The sequence below is a fragment of the Saccopteryx bilineata genome, chromosome 5, assembly GCF_036850765.1.
Source record: "Saccopteryx bilineata isolate mSacBil1 chromosome 5, mSacBil1_pri_phased_curated, whole genome shotgun sequence".
Taxonomy (NCBI): domain Eukaryota; kingdom Metazoa; phylum Chordata; class Mammalia; order Chiroptera; family Emballonuridae; genus Saccopteryx; species Saccopteryx bilineata.
In genome coordinates, this window is record NC_089494.1 from 47,567,037 (window position 1) to 47,578,702 (window position 11,666).

General features: G+C 30.9%; 1 protein-coding gene across 7 annotated transcripts in view; it reads right to left on the reverse strand.

The window, feature by feature from the left end:
- Positions 1-5,612: 5,612 nt before the first annotated feature.
- Positions 5,613-11,666, reverse strand: part of GULP1 (GULP PTB domain containing engulfment adaptor 1) — a 269,578-nt gene continuing 263,524 nt past the window's right edge. For 4 of the 7 annotated variants that reach the window (XM_066280959.1, XM_066280955.1, XM_066280957.1 and 1 more), the window contains one exon: positions 5,616-8,222. In XM_066280959.1, coding sequence (XP_066137056.1) covers positions 8,151-8,222 — 72 coding nt within the window. In that variant the 3' untranslated portion in view covers positions 5,616-8,150. Of the gene's footprint in view, positions 8,223-11,666 lie in introns of all 7 variants that reach the window. The other 3 variants (XM_066280961.1, XM_066280956.1, XM_066280960.1) reach the window with 3 other exon arrangements.

The following is an 11,666-nucleotide window of genomic DNA, read 5'->3' on the forward strand; positions in this document are numbered from 1 at the left end:
TAAGAAAAATAAAGGTCATTATGAAATTATGGTTCAATACTGTCTACTGTACTTTAGAACCGCATTTCTGTAGTTTGCTTAATAATCTTTCCATATCGTCCTGATTTGCAATTTTTGAAACCATATTTTTAACCCAAGTAGTTGGCACCATTTCCAGAGTCACTGCTTTATTCTGAGAAATCTGGCTACCATGATTAGTAGTTTGCAATATTTCCACACAAGTTAGTTCCACTGATGTATGTGTGGTTTCATATATACCAAGAAATATTCTATGATGAGTACTGGGTAGAAAAGATTGTTCATCTAACAGTGCTATTTCTGGCCACATAGGCATACCAGAATTTGTATCAGTAATCTTGAGATTTTGGCAGTTATAAATATACATTATATACACCAATATGTATTCATTATTTATATCATTTTCCTTTGATGTCTCTACCTTTACAAAATGAAAAATATGTTACTAAAACATTTCCAATATTCTTTACTGAATACCTCAAACTATCTTAATTGGCTAAGACCAAATTCAGAGTCAGATTTCTAAGAACTTCAGTCCTGTACAAAGATAAAAATCTATAAAGATTTCTCTCACTGGAATGGGAGTATAGTCAGAGTGCAATGTAGTCGGGGTTCAGAAATTTCAATTGTTCCTTCAATATGTGCAGTTAGGGCACAGAAAAGGATCAGCGAAGAACAATAACTTGTTTTTCTTCCATTCTATAACCACCCAGGAGAACAGACTGTCGTCAGCACAAAAAGACCTCATCAGAGAAGTCTTTTAACATAAAGCATCTGTCTTAAGTATTAAAAATGTGACTTCAGTTTTCCTCTTAAATATCATCACAGCTGACCTTTTAAAAAAGAGCTGAAGTTTCTCTCTGCTTGAAATTGCTCATTCTCATAAAGAACAATAATCAATTAATGCATTTACTCTTATCTCACTTGGCCTTTCTTGAGAGCTGGCACATTCCAAAATAGTTCTGTGCTCTTTAAGTCCTAGTTACATTGTTTCATTTTACATCCTAAAGGTGAATTTGTTATAACAATTTTCCTGATAATTGTTGAAGAAAAAGATAAGCGGTATTAATATGTTAATATTATTATAGGAGATAAAAACATTGTCAAACAGCCTTTAACATAAAATTTAAAATACAAAAACATGGTCTTTTTAATTTTTCCACTTATTTAGTGTCATTAGTTGTTTGACAATTTTCATGCATTGCTTTTCTGGGACATTTTTGTCTAATTTTCCTTTGACCTTCTAATTTTTAGTTGGGGAGCAGTACGGAAAACAATCTGGTTTTGATGGAATCCCAAATTTTTCTAAGTGTATGTATGTGTGTTCTAAATAAATTCAACTAGGTCATATGACTCATGTGCTTTCCATGGTCTCACTGGCTCCATTTTCTGTCTCCCAGCATTCTAATTATTATTTTTTAAAATCAGATAGACATTCTGATTGCTTCTTTAAAAAAAATTAAACTATTTGTTAAGAAGGTATTGCTTTAGGGTTTTTTGTTTGTTTGTTTGTTTGTTTTGGTAAACCAGCTTCTAAAAGTTTGCACAGATTTGATCAATTTGCATAGCAGAAATAAAGACTTGAACTCCTGTGGTTTTCAGGGACAGCTGTTTAATCTAGTTTCAGCCCTATGATTAAGGCTTAAGAAAGGGATGCAGAGCTATGAGAAATGTAACTGCTGACTCTGGAAGATTTAACAGTGAGGCAGGGGATTTTCATGTTCTCTGCATTTTCTTTTCTTTATAGGTACATCAATAAGAAAATAATTACAAAAAAAAAAACTACACAAAGGTGAATAACTCAACATATGTCAAATACAAGTTTTACCTGAACGCATTTCAAGAAAGTGGTCTAATAATTATGTTCTCACATCTGAAGTTTCATTATAAAACGTAAACCTATACAAGCAAATTCCATTAAAATCCAGAAATATAACAAATTCTCTGTGAATCTAAAGATTTCTCTATATGTAAACATATTTAGGAATATTGTATTTTGAGAATTCAATATAACATTATCTTATACATTTCAACATCTTTTTTTTTTGCTGACATTTTTAAGGTTTAATGTCTGCTTGGAAAGAGGGGTGACTCTGAATTCCTTTGAGACATGCATCATTTATCTTGTAGTTATCATGAAAATGTGCCACGTCATTAATACTCTTGAAAAGAAGCAGCACAGGCCCCATTTCTCCAGTGCAAACATGCTCCACGATATGCCTTTCAATGTGCCCTTTGGCGCAGGAAAGGCTGAGAAAGGGAAGAATCTGAGGATCATGCTTGTGCTTTGCATTCAGCTTTATTATGAAGGTTTTGAGATAATAAACAGACACAAAGGCCAGGGCAGTTTAGTGGTGTCTACTGTCTTCTTTCACAGGGCTGGCGGCAGCTAGGAGCACTATTTACCTAGGAGCCACTGAGTCAATGTTTATTTACAACCAGTATGTAAATAAAAGATGAAGTCAGGGGTTTCTATGACAATTTTAAAAATCTTTGGTTTATTTGGAGGACTTTCTTCTCCTTTATGCCAAGAATAGCTAATGTTCATAAACTTCATGAACCCTATTACATGACATTCCCAAAGTCGAAGATCAGACTAAAGCTGTAACTGTAAGTGTAACATCAAAGGATGAAGTTTTAAATCTTAGTTCAGTGGTTCCTTTCAGATCAAACTCAGATGTTCTAACGCGAATGTGGTTTATACAAGTAATCTTAAAAATTAACCATTCAAATAAGGTATGGTTTAGAAATGTTCAAGCAAGTGATTCTAAGAAAGTAAGATTTGTTTTTCTATAATTTCATTTGATGGCAGGAAGTCATGAAACAAGTAGCCAGTTTATCTTCAGATAGTTTCTTATTTAATTCCTTTTATAAGTAGAAAAGATGAAAGTTGTAAGCATTATTAGAGAATCAGAGGAAATTAAAGAAGAATTACTGTCATAACAGCATTTTTTAAAACATAATTGCATCATATTTATTACTCCCTAGCCTGCAAGTGGTCCAAGTTTTCTGAAAAAAATGAACATATCAAATATCTGTGCACAGCCAAGTTCACTAAGGGTGGGTTAGTTGATATCTGTGAATATTTATACTATCCCCTCACTCTCTATTTCTTCCCATTCCCTGCATTAAGTTTCTTTTTTCAATTAAAGCAGATACAAAGAATAAAATAAATGAAGAACTAAATGCCTAAATGAAGTGCATATATGTGAGATATTAATATATTCTGACTCTTGGTCAAAATCACTTGCCATACACTTGTTACATATTTTTAGCTATTTTAATACCAATTATTTAATGACACTGATAGTAAACAAATGATTTTGAAAAGTATACCAAAAATGACATAAAATACTGAAATCTAATGATAATTTTTAATTATTCCTAAAATTACATTAATTTTTTTCAACTATTAGTCCACTTAGCCATAAAGTTCTTTTTTCTCTCTCTCTAAAAATACAGCCAGACACAAAAATCTTTCTTTGCTTTCTTTGCAGGAAAGACCAGTATCTGGATTATTTCCAGGCCCTCCAGACAGCTATTTCAAGTGGAACAAGTGACCTTTGGAACAGACTAGAACATAGCAGCCTGGCCAGATAGAGGGGAGGGAGTAGTCAACTGGGAAGGGCCCCAACATGTTCTTGTAAAATCTCATTTGAAGAAAGAGTATGATAAAAAGTTAAAGACAAATAAATGAATTTAAAACGATTTAAAATCAAAGCAAACTGAGTGACTACAATATAAAATTCAAAGAAGGATACAGTTTGAGCCTTTAGTTATCATCCTTAAATATACGTGCTCAACAAATAGAGTGCCCCACTCCTCTGAGTACAAAAAAATGTCCCGTATTTATACAACATTTATTTTTCAATCTTCATAGGCTCATTAAAGCTCATTAACCACTTTTCTTTCTTCAGCTGAGAAAGATGTCCTTATCTATGATTCTATGGTAGTTGATAGATGCTCTTCGACTACGTTAAGATCTTTATTTAGCAGATTATTGCTGTGGTAAGATCAAAATTAAAATAATGGTAAAGATTTTGTCAGAGAATACGATATATCAATAGTTATCTTTTAACGTTTATTTGGAAGGCATGTTGTTCTTTTCTTTCACAGACAGCATCAGAAGTTTTTGTTCACATTATTAGCAAGAAGCATGCTAGGGGATCATTCAACCTTTTACTGAATGATTATGAATCAAGTGTTATGCTTGGCACCAGAGAGGATACAAAAATGTTGAGATAATCCTTCCCTCAAGCTTTTTGGATAATAAATAGAAATATGTAAAAAAGAGATTAAAATAATTTTAAAATGTTTACAAGACAGTAATTTATAAAATTTTGAAAAACACATTGATATGTTGATAATGTACCATTGATCAAGACAATGCTGTGGGATTTCAGTATGTCCTTTAACAGAGACTTTAATTAAGTCTTGTGTGTAATGGAATCCTTAACTACAGCTTCCAGTCAGATTCTCTTTAATGAAAGTGACATTTAAATGCTTCAATGTATGTTCCAAAGTGCTTATAGAGTTGTTTACAAACTGTGAAAGCTCGGCTCAACTAATTTTGATTGTGCATCTAAATAAATACCAAATTTTGGCTAACATAAATAAGCTAAGTTTCTGCAAATTCTTAGTTAGAAATTTATGGCGGTACCTGACACAAAACCCAATGTAAGCAACATAGAAATAAGAAATTCAGCTATTTCAAGTAATCATGTAATGTCAGAAAAATTTGAAGTGAGCCTTTAACCTCAACCCCTTTTTAAGTATGCCATCTTTTGTTTGTTATTTAACTATAATGTTGAAGGGTATGTCTTGGAATCCATCAACTAGAATAAAAAGAAATAAATCCACAGAATAGTGAAGTCTTTTGCTATTTAAATAACATCTGTATTTCATAAAAATTCACTTGAAAGGGAGAAAATAGAAAATCATAAATTATTTTAGGAGGTGGTCTCCTCACTAGAGTAAGGAAATCCCACTTCAGAAAAAATCCAAAAATGTTTTAAGGAACAGATTTCTAGAAGTGGATTACATGTAGACCTAAGAACATAAGATCAAGACATGAAGTCAATGTGTAAGGATTAAGGTTTGTGTCAAATTCATGAGATGGGCATTGGTAAATTTGGCTGAAATTATCTAGGAAGAAGAGGACACTTAAGTTAGGCCCTTCCAGCATGATACATGGGAGTTTGAGGACATTATGTATTAGCCACGCTTATCTCAACAGTGTGTTAGCAGTTTATAAAGGGTGGAGTCTGAGATTTAGTTGTCAAAATTGAATCCAAGATTCTTCAAGTAATTTAACAGAGGTTGAAACCCAAAATCATGAATAAATATTGAATTTGGAAGTATATATGGAAACAGTGGAATAGAAAAATATTAACAGCCAGTTTTTTTCATGGTTATGTTAAGTAACATCTAAAAGAGTAAAAAAAAGTCAATATTTAGAAATGCAACAACATGGAATTTATCAGAAATTCTATCTGAAAATGAATTACCACATAATGTGACTAAAACTTTTTGAATAAAATTTAAATCAAAATACAAGAAACGAGAGATGAAATTATTGTCATTGACCTGTTTTAATAAACTTCACACTGGATAACTAACATTATAGACACTAGTCAGTGCTAGGTACCCAAATTTATTGATACAGTAGTTAAATATAAATATTTTCAACGAAGTTTTTGGTTCACAGAGTACTTTACCATACATTGGTTTTCATTCACTAATCCATCTATTTGCCTTACTATTCCTTTCTAACAATAAACTAACTGAAGGTAGAGATCCTGTCATCTTTAATTCAACAATGCTTGTTGGAAAACTTACTAGATGTTTTCTTACCCACATAATACATGTCATTCATAAAGAGTAATAAGTGAATTTTATTGACAGGATTGGTGAATTAGTCAATGGTGTGTAAAGGCAGTGTATATGAGTCCTGTGTGTCTTTAAAATACTAACATTGTGTTTTGAATAGGTTCAAAACTTCTTCATGACATTCTATTAGCCACAACTCAAATTCACCCTTTTAAGATGGTCAAGACACACTTTGTATTTTGACTAGGCTAAAAAGACTCTTAATTTTGAAAAGATGTATTTTTATAATATAGTTATTGCACCAGATGCTTCTGGTGAGAGGAACCAAACCATGACCTCTCTCACCAGCAGGATCAAATCCATTGTTTTCACAACTGAATGATATTTGCTTATAAGGCTAAAATGTGTGTGGGCTGTAAGAAATAAAGTTAAAGCCCTTTCTTTCTTTTTTCTTTCTCTTTCTTTCTGTCTTTCTTTTGTCTCCAATCTATAACCAGAAAAATCTGGCATGTAATTAGCTTCAGAATATGTCTTAATTAGAAATTATTTAATGAGTAAATTATACAGTTTAATTTAATTCAAATCATTTATTCCCAGCAAAATCAAACATAGTGAGTTTACATAGAAATACAATTTGCAACTGGATTTTCATAAAAATGCACTGGTGAAATAAATTTTTATAATTCATTACCAATTATGAACTATTTAACCATGCCAGTAACAGAATTGATTACCATTAAAAATTGGTAAATTAATGCATTTTAAATGTGCAAATACCATCTTAAGTATTTGATAGTGCTTCTACTGATAATAAATGGCCACTAAATATATACCTATTACATAAAGCTTTTTAAAGTACAATAAAAATACAAATTCAATCTGTTAAAAAAAGCCATTGATATGGCTTCTAAACATCCTCATTATACAAATTCCAAAATACTATATGACAAACAAAATTATAGAGACCTTTCTTATGAAACATATACTACTTTCTAATTAAGGTACAACTTAGCAGATACCAGAAAACAAACAAAAAGGCTTATATCTACCATAGAACGTTATGGAGATACAAACAAATATAATATTGCATAAGCTATTTGACTTCTTTTCCTAGTGAAAATGTACCTTTAGGACTTGAAGAAAATTTCCAAGAGTAAAATAGAAGAAAAATCTGTTTTTGAGGTGTACCCTCAATCTAACCCCATTAATTTATTTTTCTTACAATATGATAAACCAAATTATAAATTTTGATCATGAGTTCTTGTTTCACTGAGAAAAATTACTATTCATGCTAAAGATTAAACTAAACAGCAACGTGATTTTTGTGAAAAAATGAGATTTTTACTTCAACAACAACAAAAAATTAAACTTGCTAATGTTAATGATTTATGAAGAATAGTTGCCATAGATTTAATAATATCAAAACTAATGGACATCACAATATTTTGAGATAAAAATATATTTGGTAAAGTAAATATGAATAGCAGACTTGGCAACTATGGACAGCATACATTCCAAATGCTTTTTCATGAAACATGAGATCAAATGATGTTTATAGGTTTAGTAATGTAACTTTTCTTATTAGAAATTAAATTTTAAGTGTTTTGTAAATTTTCATTTTTTCACTATATTTATTTATGAAATAAATAAAAAATTTAGAGTATAACTGATGATAACTAACATTAATACAGTACCTTGCATTTACTAATACTCTAAATACACTTGGTTTAATTATTATAAGAACTTATATTTTTATTTTACCTGTTAAAGTAATCTTGTGGCATTATATTCAAAGTTTATATTTTCCAATGATCTGAAACAACATTTTATACACAAAATGACATTTGTCTGATGAATGGACACATGTTTATTAGTTTGAATATAGTATTTAATTTGGCGTTGATATATCTCTTTAGGACTTTGAAAGGAATCATTAAGATATGGCTTTAGGGAAATCAATAATCAACTAGCAGCCTGGAGTATGAACACAAATTTCAAGATGCTAACTATTTAGAACTCAGACACAAGATAAATGTTTGGATAATTTGTCATTTGGTTACAAATTCTACAACAGAAAGAGAAATAAACATAACAGAATGCTTTACTGACAGTCAGTTGTTTTTAAAATAAAATGTTACAGATCAGCAGTGAATGTATGAGGAAATTACTGAAATAATTTTCAGAAAGTGAAGATAATAAAAAATATTGTTGGAACATGTATAAGATCTGTCATAGAGTAATAACAAATGATATATGTGTAGATAAAATAAATTTAACATGAATCAGGAACACTTTTGTTGACATCAGCACCTGCTGTCTAATGGGTCCAGACAAAATACTGTGCCTTCAAGGGTTAGTCCCATTTTGAACCCCTCCTGTAAAACAGAGTAAAAATCATTAAACTAGGGAATATTAATGGAAAAAAAAATCAGTACATCAAAGAGACTGTGAACAAAAATTAAAAGTTCATGCTCTGATCAGCTAAAGAAAAAATTACATGTCAAATGTCGACTTGTCAAATGTTTATATAGGTGTATACCCAGGCAGTTCATTACACCCATTCACATTTTACAAGTTTTAAATATATGTGAAGTGAGCATGCTTGAGAGAAAGAATAAAACAGAAATATATGGAATTGAGCAGTTTTAAGACTTAAATGTTTCTTTTACAATAGTTTTGGTCATTCTCAAATCCCTCTCTGTTGGCTTGAAAGATCGCTACCCATTTAAATATAAATAATATTTAAATGTAAGTAAGATAGTTAAAACTTTAAATTGAAGAATGGGTCAAGATAACCAGCTAGTTTTCACCTTTTCTTCCTGGCTACCACTGTTCCGAGCCTAGTAAAATACGTTCAGGAACTACAATGCCACATACTACGTGGAGCACAGAGCTGCAGACCACTTCACCAAGGTGAAAGCTTCCTTCACTAGACCTGCGTTGCTGTAGTTGCAAGTTATTGCTTTGAATCTCACATGATCTAGGATGTTTTAGATGTCTTTTGGAAATTAAGTTGCCTTTGATTTATTGAGAGTAAGTTCACAGCTGCTATGAATTTTGTTTTGTTTTATTCCTTAGATTTTGAGTTAAAAGTCAGTGGGAAAAAAAAGTTTTCCTTCTCTACTCCAAAGTTACTTCTTTTTTGCCTAAGATAGATACTGAAGTATAAGCTATCTCCATCCCCACATTTGTCTAAATCTTTGCATACTGACCTAGAGAAAAGAGATGAAAAGCACAACTCACACTGACCAATGAAATCAAAAGCCAGAGTTTTTTGTAGAAGCAGTGTGGCAGTGTTATAGGTATACACATGCATATACATATATACAAATATATATATGTCTCTTTCTTACAGAACTGAAATTTAGTTCAGTGACATCTATAGTTTGGGATGGGTAGCCATGTGACACATTTTTGGCAGTGGTGGGATTCAAATAACTTAACAACTGGTTCTCTACCCTAATGACCATTTTAAGTATATATAAGAAAAGATATACTGAAAGGTAGTTTATTATTTCATGCATTTAATACTTAAGAACAATAAAACCGGTATACAAAACTAGATTATAAGAGGTTTAAAATATCAATAAAAATATCATTTAATATAAAATAAAATATTATTAATATTATTTAATACCTGAAAAAAAACAATAAAACTGTTATTTAAGATATTTCCATATTGCTTCTTGACTGGTGTTCTCACTTGCAATTTTTTTTCACCTATGGACGGAATGAACATTGCTGGGACACTTAGAATACGCTGTTGCGCCAGTGAACATTAAAAAAGAGTAAGGAATGTCAATTTGTGATTTCCACACTGGGTGGCTGCCCAGGTGCCCATCTTAGAGAGAACTCTGGTTACAAGTGCCATTTTAATAACCGGTTCACCGAACTCAACAAAAAATTAGGCATCAGTTCTTCTGCACCCGTTCGAACTGGCTGAATCCCACCACTGATTTTTGGCAAATGAAATGTACACAGCATTCTATTTTTGAGCAAAAAAAAGCGCCTCTCAAAAATAAGGCTTTTGTCCCCTGTTCTGTATTGTATGTTTTGTTTAGACTGTATCTACTTGTGTGCTAACCAATTATCTCTTAATAATTGTGTATCTCTTAGCATTTCCCCAAATTACTTTAATTTAGAACAGGTATCTAAATGTACTTATGTTATTACAAATGCAATGTAAAGATAATCATGTAGAAGAAGAAGAAGAAGATTGTTATAAAACCACCAACCACACCTATTCCCTTGTAATGATCACAAAAATGCTCTTCACAATGGCTGAAGCACAGACACTACGTAGCAATGCCATCACTCTAAAGGCTTTTCAGAATTTCTTCCCAGTACTTAGAAGACAATTAGATTTCATTGAGCAAAAGTCAGAGTACTTACTAATATTTTCTCAAAGCTTGTTCTTAGCACAAGAATATTTTGCTATATTTACACAGCCAAATACTAGAAAAGCCAATGTTGAACATATTGTAAATAACTTGGTTTTTAAAATATTTTATTTGGATATCTGAGGATACATGTATGCTATGTCATCCTGTGGGGTATTAGATACATAGGTAGACTTGAATATGTATTTGCTGTTTCTATTGTACAATGACCCTCTAAAATTATTAACTAGTTGATTTAATATCACTGAAAGCATAATTCTTCCATTGTTCATTGACTTGCCATGCTTCTTTTTAAATGTATTAAGTTATTGTAACTTACAAGGTACATTTCTGAGCTATCAATGACATTACACCAATTTGTCTGTTGGTGTTTTGTACCCAGGGGTTTAAATTATGTCAGATGAAAAAACTAAATTATTGATTTTAAATAAATATCTAATATTCGAACAATTTATACTGAAATATGGCTTAACATTTCTGATTAAATTGTACATGTAATAGATGTTTCTGTGATTCCTTCTGTAAATAAAAAAGAAAAACCAAATATTTCAGTAGGCTTATAAACTCAATATATTTAATGGTTTATACCCATTGTACTGTATAAATCCTTTACATTATATGCAAAGAAAAAAATAGTAGCTAAATGTGTGCATTAGATTAATTAGGCTAGCAAGATTAATAACAAAAGCCATCATAGACTTAGACGAAAATATTGTTTTACTTTAACTAAAGAGACCTTGGCAAGTAAATCCTGATCTCAAAAAAACAAACAAGCAATGAGGTGGACAATGAAATAGTGACTTAGTCATTGAAAAAATACTTTAAAATATGGGTTATAAGATTTCTTTAACCACAACTAATAATCAGGCACATGCATATAAAATTGCTGTTTAAATATTTGTCAAATAAAGCATGCAAATATTAAGGTTTTGGCTTTAAAAACTTCTAAGTTTTTAAAAATTATTATGAAAATGATATACCAACCATCTCTGGCGCTACTCACCATGAAAGCAGAAAAGAATAAAAAATACATTTAAAATATTAGAAATGGTAATAAATGAAGTAAAAGCAATAATACCACAGCTTAACATTATTTGACTTACAAATCATGAAATCATTCCAATACAGTGTTTCTCAAAGTGGGTTCCTACTAAAATCTAAAGTTGTAGGCTTATCTTCAAAAAGTCAAAGAATAATTTTCAATTTTGTGAAAAATCTAAAAACATTAACAGAAAAGTACTCTTTATGATTTGTATGACATTTGAGAAAAAATACTACCATATCATTGTCCATATTTGTATTTGTCCTTAAAAAATAATTAGGCCCAAGTAGTATAAGCCTAATTGGTAAAACTAATAAAAAAGGAGAGCAATTGATTTCATATGAAGGAAACAAACTATTCCTGATAGATTATCATGC